The sequence below is a fragment of the Netta rufina genome (assembly GCF_964035555.1).
Source record: "Netta rufina genome assembly, chromosome: 4".
Taxonomy (NCBI): Eukaryota; Metazoa; Chordata; class Aves; order Anseriformes; family Anatidae; genus Netta; species Netta rufina.
Genome location: NC_140127.1, coordinates 20620637 through 20641660, shown reverse-complemented (window position 1 = coordinate 20641660; position 21024 = coordinate 20620637). Strand labels below are relative to the sequence as shown.

The 21024-nt window shown below is 45.4% G+C and overlaps 1 protein-coding gene across 2 annotated transcripts in view; it reads right to left on the bottom strand.

The window, feature by feature from the left end:
• ACSL1 (acyl-CoA synthetase long chain family member 1) overlaps nt 1–20268 on the bottom strand; it is a 37681-nt gene extending 17413 nt beyond the window's left edge. The window contains exons 1-5 of one of the 2 annotated variants that reach the window (XM_084285546.1): nt 20149–20268; nt 11293–11520; nt 5085–5199; nt 4629–4693; nt 3275–3376 (exon numbers count right to left, since the gene is read on the bottom strand). In XM_084285546.1, coding sequence (XP_084141672.1) covers nt 3275–3376; nt 4629–4693; nt 5085–5199; nt 11293–11487 — 477 coding nt within the window. In that variant the 5' untranslated portion in view covers nt 11488–11520; nt 20149–20268. Of the gene's footprint in view, nt 1–3274; nt 3377–4628; nt 4694–5084; nt 5200–11292; nt 11521–11706; nt 11727–20148 lie in introns of those variants that run through there. The other variant, XM_084285547.1, reaches the window with a different exon arrangement.
• Nucleotides 20269–21024: the final 756 nt, after the last annotated feature.

The following is a 21024-nucleotide window of genomic DNA, read 5'->3' as shown; positions in this document are numbered from 1 at the left end:
TATATCATCGTAGTATGAATCAATGAAGGACTTGCACATGTCTTGACACACTGGTATATTTATCTATTGTATAAATAACATCTATACACAGCCTGTTCTCATCTCTGTATTACCCACATCTCATCAGGGCCAGACACGCAACATACAGTTACCACAGAGTTCAGAGTTCTCCGGAAAGCCAGCTCCATGAAGTCTGTCATCATGTCTTAAGACTAACTACTCCCCTTTAATTGGGTTTAATCTGAAGATGCGGTTGTACATGTATGTGTACCAATTCTGTGTTTTCACAGAAGAGGACAGCCTTGCAAGCTGCAATTAAGAGGATTCACCTGCTAAGATGTATAGTAATCAAACCCCTGTAGCCTTATTTTGTGATACCATCTGAATTCTTTACAGAAAGATTTCATCTGAAGTACTGTGAAGGTAAGATCCTCACAATTCTTTTTCTGTAGAGTAGCTATTGAGAATGGTTTGTAAATAACCAGCTACACCAAAACAGAGTTGCATGCAACTCCTTAAGTGTGAGCCTCTGGACAAGTGAGGCAGCCGGTGGAACTGGAACAACTCCGTTTTTCCCCTCAAGAGTGAGGAACTCAGAACCTTTAGCTAGTTCCAGATAGCTAAATAAAACATACATCTTAAAAAGATGAAGAAACTTGCAATTCAACAAGGATTTCATTAATAAAGAGCATTTCCCTTCACCATTCCCCCCCCCAACTATCGTGTTTTCCAGTGTTTTTGCAGGACACTAGCCAATTGCCTCACCCCTGTAATGACAACAAGTTTAAACATCATTCAGCTGATTATTCCATAGGAGATCTAACAGAAGCTATGCTAAAGTTGCTAAATGTCAGTTTTACGAGCTGTTAATTTAGGAAACTTGCCCATAATAAGTTTTCTACTGATTGAGAGTCTTTAACAGAGAGGGTTTTTCTGAAGGCACCTATACAACATGCCTGTTGTTTATGTCTTATCCCAAAAGAAGTCATCTAGTACAACACTAGTGAAGAGGGAACTTACTGGTATAGCTAGGGTCTGCATGAAGAAGTCTAAGCACGCATACCTATACCAGCTGTAACAGGGTCCCCTGATGATTTTTCATAGACAGCATCCACCTATACATCTAACAAGAATGGGGCACCTGCATTGGTGTTGAGCAGCTTTAAGTTTAGGACTTGTTTTATTGGAGATAAGCCTATACAGCAGACTTCAGAAGCTGCAGACAACTGAGCTTCCCATTATAGCCTCCAACTATTCTTGCACACTGACTGTTGTATTGACAATCTTTATTTTCTGGACCAGTGATATTTCTTTTCTTTTTAGCATCTCAATTTAAAACAATATTTAAACAAACAGCAAACCTCAACACTGGAGTCCTCTAAAAGCCCAAGCAAGCAGCTAGTACTGAATTGAGGCAGTCTGAAAGTTTCCATTTTTCTGATGTGGCTATGATCTATTAAGGGAAACCACATATTTCACTGTGCTTTTCCCCCTCAACTTAAAATACAAGTTCCCTACTTGTAGAAGAGATCTGTTTTTCAGTTACTCAGAGGGAAAGTAGTTTTTATTAACTAAAGTTTATTTTTCTGGTGAACGTTTAAACAAGTAATTTGCTAGGATTCCCCCCCAGGGGATTTTCCCAGCAGTTCCCCAGACTGACAAATGTGAATCACTAACAAAAACCTTCACATAATCTCCTGTCTGGATTAGTGATTTTATTCTGGATGTCACAACACTCATCCAGTAGTTTTCAGTAGGGAAAACCCCAGAATTGAAGTTGTTGGCTTAAACAGGTCTTTCCAGCTCATTTCTGATCCAGCTCAAAGCCTGCTGGAATGAAGTAATTCAAGCACATTTTGTTTTTGTCATCCATAAGCAGACCACACTGCCATGCCCTCCTTCAGAAAATCCACTGACCTAACAGTCATAGATTCTTCTTTCCATATCAACAAAACCCCTGGAAAACAGATGGCCAGTTTCTTTGCACTCAAAGGTCTACCTAGATAACATCTGGCTCCCTGTTTTATTCATTTCTACTTGATGTTGTAAGTACACTCATTTAACAGATTCCCAGTTGGAGCCATCCCAGCCATAATAGGAAAAACATAGCTGTTAGAACCAGAATTCCAGCAGAAGAATCCAAGCAAGTTACCAGATTTAAGAGTCTGAAAAGTTTTTTCTTGCACAATGCTAGAGTTAGGTTTTCTGTTAGGAAAGAAGGAAGTTGGGGGTGTAAAGTCACTTGTCACACTTTAATGATAGAAGGAAAGGCTTTGTGACAAACTGGAAATCAGAAAAGATCCAACAGCAGAGTGCTGTCCAGGACCAGTGACAGTGGTACAACTTCTAGCCACGTCAACACAATAGGTGGCTCTCAGAGAGAGAATCCAGCTGCCAGAGTTTATTTAAGATGGACAGAATATTTTAGACAAGTTAAGAATCATCCTCTTGCCTTGATACAGGCTTGGATTAAACTAGTTTAACACAGCAAGCACCAGCTGAAGCTCTAAGCACAAACATAAGTTAGAAGTTCACCCCTATTAAATAGATTTAATAGGCAGAATATGCAAGCATTTACTCAACAGTTCATACTACTTTTAGTAACAGCAATCTAGAACCACTCCTGGATTAAGATGAATAGACACCAGCTAATCAAAACATCCCCACAGTTGCCAAAGGTTTGTGACATTTTGCATTATCAGATGATCTTTGGTTGTATCACTTTTAGTCTTTCTGCCTCCTTATTAAGTTAAGGAATTTTCCATTTTTGCCTTTATCGGGAGTTTTCCCACCCAGCATCTTGGTGTCCAGGGCCTCTTTCAGAGAGAACTATCACCTTTAGCCATCTTTTATTTGTCCAAATATTTCATCACTAAAGGTCTTGAGTTTTGAATATCTTGTGACTTCCAAATACTTTGAGTCACCTAGTACTCCTTTGTCACTTTAAGAGAAAGCAAATGGTGATAACATTAAATCAAATAAGCACTATATTAGCTTCCCATTAAGCCTATGAACTAGAAAGAAGAGAGAAGTTACTTTGGATTCCCTGCTCCCGAGCATAAGAGACTAACAGTTGTGTCAGCTATCAGTTTTGGCTCTTAGCTCTAGATGCCATGTCTGTAGCTTGTGGGTCTGCAGTGTCAGCTATGAGCCCTTTCCCAACTCCAAAAAACTCATAGTAAGGAAGCTTGGTACACTGCAAAAAAATCAATAGATTTAGAAGTGTGCCATTTCAGAAACAACCAGATCGCTAATAGAAACACTGTCAAATTACCTCAGGTCTGTTTTGTGCAAAGATTCCTATGTATTGGATTTGAGATGGTTTGAAGCCTCGGTGGAGTAACGCAGAGCCCACATATTCTGCTCTGTCTGAAACCTGGGGGAAAATAAAGAGAAGCCAAATGAAGAGATGAGACAAGCTTAACAGTACAACCCCCATAGAACATTTTCCTTTAACCTTACAAGAAGATTAACTAATGTGAAGTAGACAGTGGTTTTCCAGGATATTTTGGATGCCCTCTGACCTTGATAAACTGAAGACTGAATATAGACACCATACTCACACACAAAACACAGAAGAGTACTTAATCCAGCTGGACTTTAACTGTTAAAGTCTAAATTTAGATTTAATGCTCACATGCAGAAGAGGCTATTTTGTTGTGTTTGTATCAACCCCCGAGAAGTGACCCTGGAGTGATGCAGCTTTATACTTCTCAATGACACACATCACATATGCCATCCTTCTGCTGCTTTCAGAAGACTGCTGAACGACTGAATTCCTGGTGCCTACATGAATACCACTCTACTCTTCAAGAAGTATGAGAATAAAGGAGACAAAACAGTTCAATAAAGCTTTTGGGAAAGTAATTTTCTAATTCCTCCTTCCATATAGCATGACTTGAATCTACATGTCTTGACCAAAAAAGTTTTGTTAATGAGAGGGTGTACCTAATAAATACCCAGCAAAATCACCTTGGGAAGTGACCTCTGCTACATACAAAAGGTCTGTACTGACCCTAGCCCTACATACTACACAAGGCTTATGCAAAGTTTAAGATATCACTTACTAAATCAGGAGCAACCTGAAAATGCAGAGCTGTCCAGAAGAAGATTTGCATAAAGATATTTTTAGCAATCATGAAGCAGTGTGCTACTAGGTAGAAGTGTATCTATTAACACTCTGTGCAAGCATTATTCAGCACTATTGAGACAAATAACCACAAAGCACGGATAAGATCTGTACAGTAAAACTAGCCTCTTAAATGAGTGACTATAATAGTAGTATTCTGAGCCTCCAAATACTGCCTCTGAAAGGCTGCAGCTTTGTAGTAGTGTCCAAGTTCTACGCAATTCAGCAATAAAATGCTGAGAGCTGCAAAGATAATCCAAAATGCATTCAGAAATAAAACAGTGAATAAACAAAGTGCGGGAGGTATTCTTCCCCTTGGACATATTTTTGGGGCCGTTCATTTAGGATTTTAAAAGAATTAGAATCTTTCTGCAATATGTTGATGCTACTTTAAAACACCATGAATAATCAAGTCTTTTCGTATCACACCACTAGATGTTGTGTGAATGGTCTCAGTACGCAGAAGCAGATCTAGCACAAAGCTAGAAAGGCTACTTACCTCTTTATAGGAGATCCACTCATATGGCTGGTTTTGTTTTCTAACACCTAGGCATGGACCATTATCTAAAAAACAGCAATAAAAAGTTTCTTAAAATTTAACCCCTGCTTCCTGTCTTAACAGCACACTAACTGCACACCCAGCAGCATTAAGCTGACAGCCTGTAATTCTTTGGAGATACCTTCAGAATACAAACCCCATTTTGGAGCTGGGGAGGGGAGCAGGCAGGGAATGAAGCTGGGGAAGGCTGGCTTAGGCTGAGGAAGACAGCACTGACGTAGTTCACACAATGCTGCTTCAGAAGAGATTGTAATTGGATTTGCCTTCAAGATGCTCACATTTAATGAATTCATCTTATTGATGGGTAGACATCCCCCACCCACAACTGGGCTTCAGGAGCCCAGACCTTCAGTTCTTGACACCATTGAAAAGAGTAACTTTAAAAGTTAAACTTACTTGATACATGCAACCCCCTTTGGAAGATATCATAAACTGTTCTCACATCATCATAGTAATGAGTTAACAATTCATCACTCTTAAGGAGAGAGGACCTTCGAGCATGCTCACCACCCTAAAAAACAGTTAAAAAGGTTGGACACTTGTTAGTTACAAATTAACAGGAAATTCCTCAAGGAATAAAAACATCTCATCCATTTTAAACATTATGAGTCTTAATAAATTCTGCTTGAGAGAACTTCATTTCTGTTTCCCAGGACATCAGCATTTAAAGAGATGCAATTTCTCCCTGCATTACTGAAAGTACAAGGCAAAAACCTAACCTCAGCTACATGAGAGCACAGAGCAAATATGTAAGAACCACAAAATGCCCTTTGACACCCCTCACTAGACAAAGATCTTCTTTAGAAGCATTTTATCCCATTATATCAGCAGTTAAGCTTTCTAAATCCCTCCAACCTCAACTGGAGCATTCTAGATGTTAACACTGAGATCCTAATTTACTTTTCCAATTAGGAAATAGTAAACAACCACATTCAGACTCAGGTTTCAAAACCTAAATGATTTTAAGCATGGTCAGTTTTAATGTGCTACTATAAAATAGGCTATGTCAAATAATCTCATTTTACACCCATTAAAGTTTCAGGAATTGCAGTTGTGCAAGTACTATTGGGTCACACTTATTAGTTCTGTTCAGGTGACAGACACTTACCAAGCAGATTCTTAACACGGAGACAGTACAGCTGGTTAAGCAGTTTCAAGTAAATATTACCTAAAATCCTCTTTATCAGTGGTTGTAGACAATTTGTGGCCCTTTCAAAGAAATCCTGGTCTACCTAAGTCTATGCATGTATTGTACCATCACCCATGATGTCAAAAACCTGTTCAGATGCAATTCCGTGCTTCCCAGGCTATTGGTCTGGTTTTGATTTCAGTGTACCCTGGAAGATCAGAGAGCACCTGTTACAGATAACTGGACAGATACAGGTTTATGAAGGTTTAACTGCAGATGTCATATCACACGTGTCCATGGAAAGGAGCTAGCACATTAGTGATTCATCAGAGAAGGAAAAACATTTTAAAACTGAAACAAGTTGGACTTGTTTCAGCAAAACTATGTGTAATGCTTGCCACTCCTTTGACTGTAAGCAGAAGCATACACTGTGAACATGGCCCAGAACAATTTAATGACTAGCTTACCTCCAAACACTCATAACATTAGAAATTCAAGAGCATACTTGCCCTCAGACCAACATCTACTCTATAGGAAATGAACTGATCACTTGGACACATCTCTGCCTGGAACAAAAAGCCAAACTGCCAGTTTTATTGCATTTGTTTCACAGACATTGGATAAGCAGGGTCAGCTTTTAGATTTCCCAGTTTTACCACCTCTGGAGCTAACCAGAGACAGATGAAGCCACACAGTTTGTAACCACAGTCATAGGAAACATCTATACATAATGTTTTGGCACCATGTTTGATGCGCTCCAGTTTCTGTGCAGGTGAGTATCACACCTTAAGTCACTCCTTGGGCAACTGCCAAGAAGTTGGTTTTCTTCTCAGCTGAGCTGGTACTATTTTGTTTACATGCCCCACTGCTCAGAACTACAAAGCAGCTTTCAGAGGGCCTGAAGCACTACCTGAACCCGAGGACGAGGCTCATCAGGCAGAGAGCACACTGCTTAGATTCAGGGCTGACTGCACTCCCCTTCTTCACAAGGGAATTAAGAAACTATTACAGACTGCTATTGCAGAAACCCATTGGTTGTTTTATTAGTAAAAGAAAGCATAACCAGCTTATCCTGCTTACTTAATTCCTCTTCTCAACACAAAGTGAAGCTAGCTCTTACTCTAGGGCTGTTAGAAATTCACTTCCCACTGAAGAACACAGCTTCTTGTGTGAGGACCATCAGGAGTTCAATGTTATTCTTCAGAGATGTGGTAAAAGGCACCTTGATATGCTGAAGATCATTCAGACCTCACCTCATGCTGCCACTTTTAAGTCATCTATTAGGTGGCATTATGGTATTGGTCTAATTTTGCTTTGGAGTATAAAGGACTAGAATTACACTATTTTAAGAGCCTGTACAAAGGGTCCTTACCAGAATATTTGTGCAACCATCAGGCATAGCTTTGTAGCAGAAGTGCTTTTTAGTTTGACTAGTAATGAGCAGTGTTGTTCACAGCAGACATCTCAGCCTCAGGACTGGATGTTTGGCTGATTCCATACAGGTTACCTGAATGGGCTCCAACAGGCAGGCCCAGTACAGAAGCAAGCACTCAGAAGGGTTGTCAGTTTTAAAGTGTCCTTAAGGAGCCAAGAAATAAAGTTTTTTTTTGTTTTTTTTTTTTTAATGCTAAGAACAGCCTTGGGTTACTTGTTTAAGACAGCCATTGCAGCATTTTAGGTTGTCACAAGAAGATGAGCAATTATGCAGCAGCTTGTAGACATTAAGAGTAAGACCTTAGATTGGTTTGTAATAGCTGCATCTTAAGGAAAGAAATTTATTCTATAAAAGAGGCATATTACATAACCCAGAGAGGCACTGATTGTAACACAAGACAGCCACTTTAAGACACAGGCTTACTTCGTGTTGATACAGGGTGGTTAGGATGAGCAGCACTGTCAAAACATATTGCTGTCTCAACCATGCCTCAGAGGCAAGAGGTCTCATTTCCATGTTCCTAAGGGAAAGTAAACTGCCAAGCAACGATTGGGTCACTAACATGCATGTTCTGAGCAGCAAGAAGTGCAAGCTAGGATTTCAAGCTAGCCATGTAGTTTTAAGAACGTTAATCCCCAGGTGAGCACACAACAGCTACAAATCAATCCCTTAATATGGAGAGAAGCACAGGTCTAATCAAGCAGTTACTGCAAGACAAGACAAGGCAGAGTTCCTGTACCATCAGGAAAGTGCATGGAGGTTTAAAAGTCTTCATGAGTGGAATACCACTCTCCATATTTGAATGTCTTTCCAAGGAAGAAAGCTGAAGTCCAACCGAAACCCTTACTACAAGGCAATATTCACATCCTTACTGTTTACACACCCTATTTCTACATACTCTGGGAGAACTTGACCCAAGAGAAGTACTTGCATTTTTAAAGCATGACATAATGTATTTGACAGCCACACATCCTGCACTCTTCAATCAATAGTTCAGGTTCTTTAAATATGCATCACCAACTAAAAGCAATCCATAAGCAGACAGATCCAAATGCACCTAAAGAGTCACAAATATGATTTAGCAAGAACTCACACTCTTACAATATTAAGGCCTTATTGCAGCGCTGAAATCTTTGGTATAGTGCACAACTGAGTACAGCAGGAGTCTCAGCAATAGTCTCAAGCTTATTTATGATCATTCTTAATCTTGTTTTCCCTTCCACAGACAGCAGATTCAAGTGGATCCTGAGAGGCTTTCACTTAGGCCTCAGATTCTCACAAAATTCATGTTGTGTTTACAGCTTTGAAAACAGTTTTTTTTTTTCCCTGTGAAATGGAACTGTGGCATGTACATTTCAAAGACTGCAGTCCATGTATTTTGTGGCACCTACTCTAAAAGAAAGCAGATACTTCCAGTAACTTGGAGCCCATTTAACTCAGCATACGATCTCTGTGCTTACTCAGTGTTGGTTAGAATAGGTCACTGGGTGCTGACCTACTAAATTCATGGCTCTGAAAAGCTGTAAGTGACCTTGAACAGCAGTAAATAGGGTATTTTTCCTCCTTTAAGGAAGCTATGAAGGCTTATCAGAAGGCATAGAAATCCTATGCCAGTCACTGGCTTCATTTAGCTTCATTAGATACCAAGAGAATGTCATGAGCAAGACTTAAGCAGAAGCATATTTATAACTCAAAGTTATAACCATTAACAAACAGGTAGATTTGATATTCACAACTGTGTAGAATTGTGTTCTGCTACATCTCTTTTGGAGCATGTTGCTGATTCTCTAAACCTCTGAACGTCTCTTCTGATTAAACAAGAAGAAATTAAGGCATAATCTGAGAGCAGTGGTTTACATTTTTCTCCTGTGGAAGTGACAATCCATCTTAACACAGCTAAGAGAATGGAGTACATGAAGTGAAGTTCTGAGCAAACATAGCAAGAGATGGGATTTCAAGCACTGCATTACGCTTGGTACCATCATTAAAAGTACCACTAACAGATGTGAAACTCATTTCAACATACATTCTCATTTGATTACAGTTTGAGATGGCTTGCAGCATCATATTGATGAGGGCTTTATCTGAACTGTCAAACAGACCTGGGCAGATCTCAGTCATTTCAAGATATTAAAGTTTGAGCTCTTCATCCTCAAGACAAAACATTCAGCTGCTCTTCATTTAACACTAGCCTTTCTTTCTAGAAATGTTTTCTGAATGGGCAATGAAAAGTAATCCCACTACCTATTCTGCTCTGCTCAGAGCTGATGTTAATGTTCAATTGATCCATATTGTACTAATTAAGTATTTTTAGTGAGGTTTCATGCTACAGAACAATTTTAATCATGGAATCCATAAGTGATGAGCTATTTAACTTGAAGAGGTAAAAGGTAGTGAGCTGAGACTGCTGTCTAGTCTCAAGCACATAAACATTTGTCACATTACGGCCTTTAAAAGCTGCAGTTCCACCATCTTCCAGTACAAAGCCCCCCCAGCCTGCACTGGGTAGTGAGGCACTCCACAGCTGGAAGGCTTCACAGCTGGTTTATTGCAGCCACTAAAACATGTAGTTCTACAAGAATATTCTATATACTGTCTAAATAGCTGCTGTCCAGATTGGGAAAGCTCACCAGAAGTGAGATCTAGCCTCTGAATCCTTAAAATATATGTGCTTCTTGCAGAGAGATGTTTTTGTAGCTACCACATTGCCAGAACACATTTGTCTCCTTTCAGCAATTCTAACAGTGGACCATTACTTGCTTTGTTTTCATGACAGTAACACAAAGTGTAGGCAAGCTTACCAGTATACCATACTGGAAAAGAGACTAAGAAACTAAGCTGCTGAATGGAGGGGCCAACTGATGCTTCATTCTTCAGCTCCACTATCATGAAACATACAGAGAAAGAAATGTGTGATCTGAGGCTATGATAAGAGTGTTTTGCTAAAGCTCATGAAAGGTTATGTTACCTACTGTAAACTTCAAACTGCTCTGCCACATTTGTTTATATCAGTTTACTGTCACATCTACTCTTAAGCTCAAGATGTCACATAAACCACCTGTGACACAGGACACCCAAATGGGGTCTTCCACACAAAAGCATCTCATGTAAAGGGATTCTTTGGTTGCAAAGATGTATGAAGAAATCCATAGATGTCATTTCTGACTATCAAGAGTAATGCTGTAAACTGTCACCCTTATTTTCCTATATTTTGTAAAAACCTCACCTGAAGATCATAAGCATCCAAAGCTATCTCCTTCCTTCAGGAAAGGAAATACTTTGTCTACTCTGAGGAAATAGAGAGAATGAAATCCATCATAAAACAGTGACTCTGTAGTAAACAGGGAAATTGATAAAAACTGCTGCTCAGGAAACCAACCATGTAATCAGTTGTCTGTATTTCCTTCTAAACAAGAGTTCTTTCCAGTCAGTTTCTGTATTTGACTTCAGTATTAAAACCACCTAACTGCAACGTTGCACCTCTGAAATCAAGAGGAAAAACTAAGCCAGCATATCCAGAGTTTGGTACATGGCTGCTTTAATTTCAACTTACTCTATGGCTGGGCTGTCTTGGCAGGACTCATATCTTTCCGCAGATCATTTCAGGACAGTTAGTACCCTCTTCATGCTTGTAACGTAACATAAAGTCTCATCTGTCAGCTATTATAAGCTAGATATTGTAACAGAATAGTATTAGTCTCATCAGTACACCCCACCGTACACACTCAGACCAAGACTTAGTTTAATAAGTCATCGCCTAAACAGTTTTGAAGTAGGAAACTGCGCTGTGCCAGCTCTAACATTCACAAGTTTCCTCCCACCACTCAGATCAGAAGCTCTTCTCACCAGTCTCTCCCCCATGCTAGTTATCATCAGTGACCTGAAACCTCAACTTGGTTTTCAAATTCAGCAAGCCAAAAAAAGAGCCCAAGCCACACTCCAGAGCAGTGTTTGCCCCTCTCCAGTTCAGAAACACTGCATAAGCAGTGACTGCTGTAGGCTCCAAAGTTCAGTGAATGACAGCATAAAGGGACACTTACCTCTACTTCCACAGACTGCATTGCTAAATCACATGGTGGTTTTAATGCTTTCGGTCTTGTCGCATACCAGTAGGTTGTGAGAGCTGCAAAAGCACCAAAACCCATCAACGTGTTGGTTGGGAGGGTGCGCACATACTGCCTGACATCCCCAAGTTCTGGCATCCGTAGATGTCTGAACAACTCATGTGCTTGCATTGTAGTTTAGTGCAGTTGTCCCAGAGCTGGAATCTGTTGACAGGAAAAGAATTAGACAGATTTGAAATTCTGCTTCAATGCAGCATTGTTATGGGAGAGCAATGTATGCTTTGTCCTACCAGCTTCTCACTATCAAAACGACTTTATCTGCCACTAAGCAAGCAATATCTTTAGATTCCTGTAATGCAGTTACGTAAATAAGCAATTACTAGTTCATACTCTGGAAAAACAGGTGTGGCTGACAGGAAGAAATTTCTCCAGGGTTTTGATATCACTCAAGACGCTGCATTTTAACAAAACATGATTGTATGCTTTGTTTTTTGTCTGAAGGATAGTATTGCAGAAGTGCTAGACCTTTACTGGCAGAACAGCTACAGCACAAGGCTGTTTAAAGAGCCAGTGTCACATGGGACTCGGGGGAGAGAGGGCAGGGCTATGCTGGCTTACTTTCCGGCACTAACCCAACAGAGAGCAACCTAATCCCGCGGGAGCATAGGAGTTTTCACCTCCTGTTCCCTGCTCTCCCCTCAGCCGTGCACAGAAAGCTCTGCAGAGCCTTGCAGGAAGGCTCTCCCTGCAGCCCACCGTGCTAGCTGCCTTCCCATTTCTCCCGGCGTCACACCAACAATTCGTCTTCGGACACGAGGCAGAACAAAGCAGCATCTGTGGGGCCGCGGTATAAACAAGCACAGGAAGCACGTTTTACCCGTCACGTCCATGCAGAGAGCTGAGGAAAGGCGACTCCTCGCCCCTGCCTCCCCGCGAGCTGACGCGGGTGTTCCGCAGTGAGAAGCGGCCGCGGAAAAAAGCCTCGCCGGCAGCTCAGCTGGTGCCCTCCTCCCCTGCCAAGGTCCTTGGGGACGTTTGTCACATGCCAGAGCCAGGGGTTCCTGCCCACTGGGTTAGAGGTGACAGCAGCAGGCAGACAGCGGGCCCGCAGCACTGAAGGACGGCCGCTGCCTCCTGCCACCCAGGGACGTGGCCAGAGCCTCATCTTCCTGCCTTCAGCCCCACGGCGTGCTCCTTCGGGTCCCTGCAGCTCAGCCACTGGCAAGAGACGACACAGCAAGAGACCTAGGGAGTGTCAGATGTGTTTGGATGGCTAGGACGTGCTGTGGAGCAATACACTACTGCACGGCGGTGGTATATGAGACGCTGAAATCCAAGCAGCCAGAATTAGAGGTGCATTCATTTCTGAAACCAAGCATACCAGGCTAACATCTCACTTCTACAGGGAAAAAATCTCAAGTTTACAGTCCGCTGCTGAAATCTTTGTTGCTGCCATCGGTTATTCAGCTAGACAGGGGAGTGAGTCGTCTAGTCCCTAAGGAGACTAACCAGTATTTGAGAAGGATTTGCTAGAGACAGCAAGAACACCTTACGATGGTTCAAAGGGCCCACCGTTTCACAACGCTGCACAGCGCGGCTGAGGCTGGACGGGGCCTCTGGGATCACCGAGTCCACCCCCTGCTCCAGCAGGGTCCCCTAGAGCACGTCAGCAGGAGGACAGTCTGAAATAAGGTCACGGACAGGGGTGCCAGGTCCATCTCTGGACAGGTCCCAGCCCCACCAAGCCCAGGGGCACTGCCTTTCCCTGTTTTTGTGTCTCCAGGTAGCTGACTGCATGGCCTAGGGCCACTACGGAAGCGCTTTTTGGTTATTTGCAGTGCAACACACAGCAGACTGCGCCACAAATCCGTGGCACCTCAAGCTGTAGTAGTGAAAGGTAGAGAAGAACTGAGTGTATCAAGAAGTCTCTTCATCTTTTCTTAGCATAAAAAAACTACTGACTCAATTAGGATCACTATGGCATCGCTTTTTATACATAAACTACTTTTCTGCGTTGCAGGCATGAAAAACTGATGTTTTAACTTTCCATAGATGAACACTAAGAACAAACCAATTCCAACAAGAAAGGCTTGGCTTACAAATCAGTTTTAGATATCCTCTTAGACACCATGCTATCAGATTAGCAAAAGGGGAGGTAAAGTATATGTAAGGGAAAGAGCAAGCTGAGCTCTTTCTTCCTCAAGCCTCACAATAAGCAGCTCTGACTTAAATACTTGCTTCCCTCTCTGTGTTAGTCAGGATATATCCTGCTCACATACTGTATAATTCAGGAATGCAGGGTAATTAGAGAATTATTCTTTCAGAGGGCTGGTGTGCTATTACAGCTGACAAGAACTGCAGTAAACACCTTCATTTAGTTCACATAGAAGTCCTATTGTAGTCAAGAAGCTGGGATGATTTAGGACGAGGTAAAGAAAAATGAGTATTGCCACTCTTTGTTTCTTTGACCAGTTGTTTGTAGAGCAATTTATAACAAAACATTCTTGAATTTTGGTTACATAACTGAAACCACTGCTTATGCTTGTGTTGAGGGAGGCTCGTTTATTACACCTCCTGCCTCATCAGCACAGAGAGACAAGATCAGGACAAAGTTCTCCGCAGAATGAAGCAATTCCTAGCTTTAACACTATCAGCTGGGTCGTACCAACTCTTTCTGCAGTTAAGATGAAGTCAGATGCAACAAGAACTCACATTCATGAACGTACAGGAATGTGCCCCCCAAAAAGAGATGAGGTTTCAATACCCTTCAGCCTTCTTTGATCCATCCCAGTAATTACTTGGCTTATGCTCCAACCATATCAGGCATCCAAGGTCTTCCCCATGATTAAGGGGAACAGTTTGAAGTCCACAAAGGTCTTTTTAATGCAACTAGACCTGGCCTTCAGTCCTTTTCCTTGAGTAAGGGCCCAGCTAAGCCTACTTACTCAAGACAAGCAAGACAGCCTAGCAAGGCTCCACACACTCCACTCACCTCTGTTACTTCCACTCCCCAGCACCAACTTACCCTTCAGATTGTGGAGCTCACCCACACCTGGGCACTCCATAGCTGCTACCTATGGACCTCCCCATCTAAGCTTCACTGAAGTTTGGCCCCCATCTTTCACCTCAGCCACCAGAAGAGTGATCAGTAAGCTATGAACTCCAACTGCAGTCAGCATGAGCCACCTGCTTGGAAAAGAGCACTTTGAACTACTTGGTGGTAGGACACTCAACACGGAGGCAGTTGTGCAAGGCCAACAAGATTCAACAAGACCAGTGGTTGTAGCTCTGTGTTCTTTTCCAAAAACTTGGGTATTGAAGTCACTTCTTACCCAGATAGGGTCTGGGCTGCAGGCAGTGGACTGTGGAACGAGGTCCTACCATGAGGTGGTACGTGGTGACTGACTGCAGGCCATGGCTGGCGACTCCAAGAGGCAGATCCCAGGTGAGAAGCACCAGCCCTTGACACTCAGCTTGCTGCTTGGGGCACAAGGGACAGTGTCTGAGCAGGTCAAAACCCACTTTCCTCAAAGCAGCCAATAGACCTCGGCTGGTTTGGTTTTAGTTAAGCTAAACCAGGCAGATACAGGAAAGGGGTTCTAGTAGCAGGGCAGAAGAACCAAGCCAAAGGTAATTAATTACAGAAACAGCAGTTTCCAACCCCAGCTCCTGAACGCATCCCTCTACACTCATCGCATCAGTTCAGAGGTCTGCACAGCTCAGACAAAGCCAGCTCTCTGCGTGCACACACCCCCCCCGCAGCACCCAGGGCTCATTCCTCACAGCAGAGCCAGTATCTCGAGGCAGCAGCCCAAGTTGGCAGCACTCGGCCGTTCTTTGCTGCTCCTACTCCGGGCGCACAATGGGCTATTTACAGAGGGCAGCAGCCTGCCCATTGTCCGGCCGTGGCCAGACGTGGTCCGAGAGCGACGGAAGAGAACGGGAGAGCAGCCGTCAGCTCCTTCACTGCAGGGAAAACAGCCCCAGGAGCCAACAGCCTCTCTTCCCCCCTGCCCTAACACTGAGGGCAGCAGGATGCTGGTGAGAAAGGCCAGCTCCCCACACGGCCTAGGAGCAGCCACCCTATTTCTGTGCTCCTACAGAAAGGAGGGCAGCTTCTCCTGCAGTTCCTCTCGCTGTGAGCTGTGTGGCCCCAGGATGTTTTCACTGGGGAAGGCTGGAAGAGGTTACCAGCCACCCACCTACCTTTGGGTTCGCCTGAGCTGTTGAGCAATTAGTTTGTTTTTTTTCTTACTGCTACAGGTTACACCCCCCAGCTCCCAGTGTCTCCCTAATGCCCAAGCCTTTCTCCACTCCTCCTTTAAAGAGGAGCCAAGTGCGGAATCACATCCTAGCTTTAATGCAGAGTACAAGAGGGTGCAACTAACAGCTTTGGCTACCGACAAAAGAAATCCTTGCCTGAATAGATACCTAATCCTAATCTCATGGTGCAATTTACAATCAGCTTAAGTTTCAACCAGCCCAATCCTTCCCAGATGCACATTCCTGCAAGCCTCTGCTGGCCGGGGACTCAGCTGGTGGGTGGTGCACGCACACTGGAGAGGTGGTCTAGCACAGCCAGCCTTCCTGGGTTAGTTCTGATGCCAGTTCCCAGCTAGATGAGCAGATAGCCACTAGCTCCCAGAAGGACACAAGACAGCACAGCTGCCCCTCGGTTCCTCCAGCTGCAGTTACACCTCAAGCACGTAACCCCAGACACCACACGTAAAACCTCCCGGGACTCTCTGCCCCGCAGCCAAGGCAGTAACTTCACTGAGGTCCTGCATCCACCCGTGTCAGAGCCAGCTGTACCCAGCAGGGAAACCACAAGCACCCTGAAGACACGGAGGAGCAGAGGTCATTAAAACCTGAAGCAGATTTCTCAGATTAAGCCTCCTTTGACAGAAAGGCTGCAGCAGGATGCGTTGCACGGTGCTCAGCATGGCACATATAACATGCGAGTGGCCAGAAGGGGCTCTCCCAAACAAACCCAATACTGTTGAAATGTAGCAGGGTCCCATCAGCTGCTCCAGCCTCCTCCTCCATCCCCCTTTCTCCAATTTAAAGGAACCTAAATATCTTACCTTACCCAGAACCCCCCAACCAGATTTCAGAGCTAGAAACCCTGCTTCTGAAGCAGTTAGCTGCCAAATTCGCTTTCCTGCAACAGTGATGAAGAAAGAATCAAAAGGCTCTTAATGAGGAACCCATCCCACAGGGACCTACTTGTCCATATTCACCCCCCAACAATTTGAGCCTCCCAGCTGCCTGCAGCCCCCCAGCCTGGCTCCGAGCAAGCACAGGGCACCGTGCAGTGGTTCGGGTTGCCTCTGAGGGCTGTGTCCCTTCATTTAGGGACAGACAGATGGCTGGAGGGAAGCAGCCTGCCAGCTCGATTCAGCCCCACCAGGCAGGACACGGTGACTCAATGAGCTGCAGCAGTGAAGGCTTGTTGCAACCTTGGAGCACTGCATCTGACAGGGATGTGTCAAGGCCCCATCGCACACTGACAGGCAAAGTCACAGCCCTGTCCTCAGACACTTGGCCGCGACCCTCCTACAATAGATGGAACAACACCTGGATTCCTGCCTCTTGACGAGGCCCGGCAAGTAATCTGAGCGCGCACCAGCGAGGTCACTGGGGTTCACTGCGGTTCAGACGCCAAGTGGATTCCTGTCATGTGGCTCGATCGATGTCTTTCGTGCAGCCTGCACCCTTCAGCAGCGCTTGGTAACACCACCACGCTGAAGAAATCAGTACCTCCCACTAACGCCTGAGACCATGACCAACTGAAGTGCTCCCATTGATCGGCACCTACACACACACAGCAGCCGCTGGAAGTCTTACCAGTCTCTCCTCTTCAAGGAGGAACAAAAATGCTCAAACACCTATTTTGAAGCCTAAGTTGCTTTCCCCTTTAGAACTGCATCCCTACAACTCTGTCCAGCACTGTGACACTCCCCTGTTGATTTATCTCAGCCCAAACACAGCACAGATGACAGTCACCCCACAGAGGGGACTGCCCTGAGCTGGCGGCTTCCTGGTGGCACTAACAGCTTGAGTAGCTCGTGCCAACTTATTCGTGCTGCTTTTTCCAGGAAAGCCCTGCGTGTACCTCAAGTTAACATATGCCTCAAGTACTCACCTGAGACCACGCAACAATGAGTTTCTTACTCATGCTTTGCTCACCTGACAGCCACAGCAAAGGGTAACCTGGGTCAGGCATACTTCAGCCATGCTGTATCAGTGATGTTTACATTCAGAAGAAAGCTTAAAAGCGTGTAACCCACAGCACTGAGGCCAGGCAGATCAGTGAGTACTTCCTAGGAGCAACTGGTTCACCAGAGTGCTCTCCCAACACTAGCACCACAGGAAAGCTATGACAAACCAAGCAGCCCCCCTTGGCACCAGGTATTAAGGTGCCCCTTTATCTCCTCCAAAGGGACCTTTCTTCTCCAGGAAGCTCACCCCTCCTCACTGGCCTATTAATGCAGCCCAACTGCAGAGAGCAAGTTGTCAAAAACACAGCACATGCAGCATCAGGCTAAAAAAGCTTAGTTCTTTAAGAACTGCAATTCATATAAAGCCAGAAGTCCTTTTCTGGAAACAGCTTGCTGCCACAGGACATCATGCATTTCTGCTATAAGCCTTAAATAAAGAAGTCCAGCAATAAGAGAAAGCTTTTTTCCCCATTCTCTATCAAACCATAGAAGCTGTTTTCAGTCAATGTTGGACAAACTACCAGAACTAAGGCTCAATCCTTAACCAAAATAAGTGTTTCACTACTGTATTTTGCCCTCTGTAGAGGACTAACTCCAAAGACAGAAGGAGAGCAGAAGCCTGTGTGTTACCAGGAGTCAGGCAGGACCTGCAGAAGAGCGAGCCCCCCACCTGCAGGCAGGGTTCAGGCTGCTGCCTGCAAAGGTCAGCACTGTTCAGCAGCCCTTCCCTCAGCCACATAGCACGGTGAACTCCCACACAAAGTCCTGTACCTATGGACAAGCCATCTCCCCTCCTACTTGTGAGTATTTCTGGGGAGTTACCACTGGTTATATTTTAACAAAATATTTTGTGTATTTTCCACTTGCAGTTTAGCCCAGCACAGAAGCAGAATGAGGCAGCCAATCTTCACATCACACTACCAGAAGCCCAATTTACCAAGCAATGTACTCCCTTGGGCCAGAACCTCTCCCTCTGCTGCACATTTGAAAGGTCTGGTGCCATTAGCCTTTGAGTCTACCCATTCCAGTCATCTGCATTATCATGACTTGTACAAAATAAATAGAAAGACCAAAACAAACAACACCACTATTGTATTCTATTGCTCACACTAGCTAAAATGTCTTCTTGTAGAGGAAATAGAAAGAGTTTACGCCTCCCCACTGGAGATTAACACACTCAGGTCTGAAAAGGGTATGATCTACCTCCTCCAAAAATCCAATGCAGCATTAATTTGCAGTGGAGCGATCAGGTAGGAGAGTCAGTTACAGAGGCTTTACTCAAAGAAACAGGAGAGTTACTTACCCAGATAACTATTTTGAAGAGTTTTCTTTCCTTCCATGTGAATTGCTGGTTTTATTTTTCCACTGATACAGATACCAACCTTGTACTTGCCCTTGACGCGAAAGGCTACTCAGGGGCAGGCTTCTCAAGAACTGATGACCTACTTCCAACCTCAAGCTGGGAGATTTGTGGTTGTAAAACAGTATCTACCAAATTTAGAAGCAGCCTTTTGATTCAACATAATCACGGCAGCCCCCAGAATAGGCTAAGGCCAGTTGCTCAGGACCTTGAATTGAGTACTATACAGAACAGATACTTGTAACTACAAGCTGTTAATCCAACCCCCTGGTAGTTTCTGTATTCCAGTATAAACACACTTGATATCTTTCAGTTTCAAGGAATCAGCTCCATGAGGAGCTCTGTGTTTCCTTTTTCTACATTAGGTGTTACTGGTGATAGGAGAAGAGAAAGGTGTTTTTCCCCTCAGCTCAACACATTCTCGATCTGAGCTGAATCTCTCGATCTGCAAAGCCTCAGCCCCACGCCAGAGCACACTCCCCAGCACAGGGGTGCAGATACAAAAGCTCCCAAGCAGGCTGAGGAGACAGCACTGCTCCCTGCAAGGCGGCATGGCCAAGAAGCCTGCTTACACCTCGCAGAGTGGTTTCACCCGGCACAAGTGCAGCAGCACGGGGCTCCAGGAGCAGCTGGTGCAGATGTCAGTGCCTCCCGTCACAGGACAGCACCAGCACGTCCCTGCCACCGGCACAACGCAGGCAAGCCTTCAGACGGCTTGCTGTGTCCAGAAGCGTTTCGGTAATACCCCAGACAGCTCACGGGCTTGCCCTTTAGAAATTTAGGAGGCTTCCAGGGTTGCAATTCCTGTTGAACAGGAACAACAAACGCGCGCACCTCGGAACAAAAGCATCGCTGCGCTCGGGCGAACCCCCTGGCTCCGTATCCCCACCTCGCAGGGGGCAGGCGGCCTAAGGGCTGCCAGCCCCTCAGCTTCCATTTTAGGCCGGGTCACCTCACAGCACACTCCAAAAAAAATAAATAGATAAAAACAAAGAGACGCTGCTCCAACAGCACGCCGTATCCCACGGCAGCCCCCTCGGGTCCGGCACCCAGCCCAGCGGGCGGCCAGCACTGCGCCACGGCTGGCGGGGGGCCGGGCAGCGCTGCCGTGCCCGCCGCAGCCCGGCTGACAGCCGGCCAAGCAGGCCGCCCGCAGCAGGCCCCAGCCCGGCCCTGACAGCCCCCCTGGCCTCCTCCTCGCCCCCGTCCCCCCGGTGGTGATGGTGGCGGATCCCCCCGAGCCCCGCTCACCTCCCGGCGGCGGCACGGCGGAGCAGGGCTGTGCGCGGCTTCCCCCGGCGCCGCCCTATTTAAGCGGAGCACGGCGGGAGCGGCGGGTGCGTGTGGCAAGCCCGCCTCCTCCGCCCTCACCGCCCCCTGCCGCCGCCGCACGGAGGGACAGAGGGCCCGCACCGCCTCCTGCACGGGGCCTGGGGCTGTCCCGGCCCCTCACGGCCAGCCCCGGCTTCTCAGGGGCGGCCCCGGCCCCTCAGGGACGGCTCCGACCCCTCACGGCCAGCCCCAGACCCCGCAGGCAGCGGGGACAGGCCGGCAGTCAGTCGCCCCGTCCCTCTCTCCGTGTGGGGTTCAGCCCTCTCACTTCATCCCCCTGAATTCAAGGAGCCCCGATGAGCCTCCTCGTCCCTCCTTTGCCTGCTCGCTCGCAGGGTTTGGAGTGCAGGGTGCAGCCCTTTACACCTTACAAAGCCAAGGTGACAGCTTGTGAGGGCAGCTTTTCCTTCCAGCTGTACACAAGCCGTCTGCATCCAGTACAAGGATGCTAAAAAGATGCACGTTTCATGATGAAAGGGGATACAGAACTCATTGCAACCCCAAGACCCATATGTAACCCACCGCTAAATTCTGCTTGTGAGGGGACTGCAGGTTTGTGGTGTGCTGTGACAAAACAGAGGAACTTGGAGTCATTTCAGCGACCTCTGAAAGTCAAGTTACCTTGCCGTGGCTTGGCTGTGTGCTTCGCTGGCCCATTTCATTTGTAAATCATCAACCCCGATCTCAGAGTCCTGCCATATCGTACACATGGAGTAGTGCTATGGTTTTCAGCCTCCTGTGTTTCACAGGTTGTTTGAGTTACCTTCAGTGTGAGCCAAGACTATACACATTCCA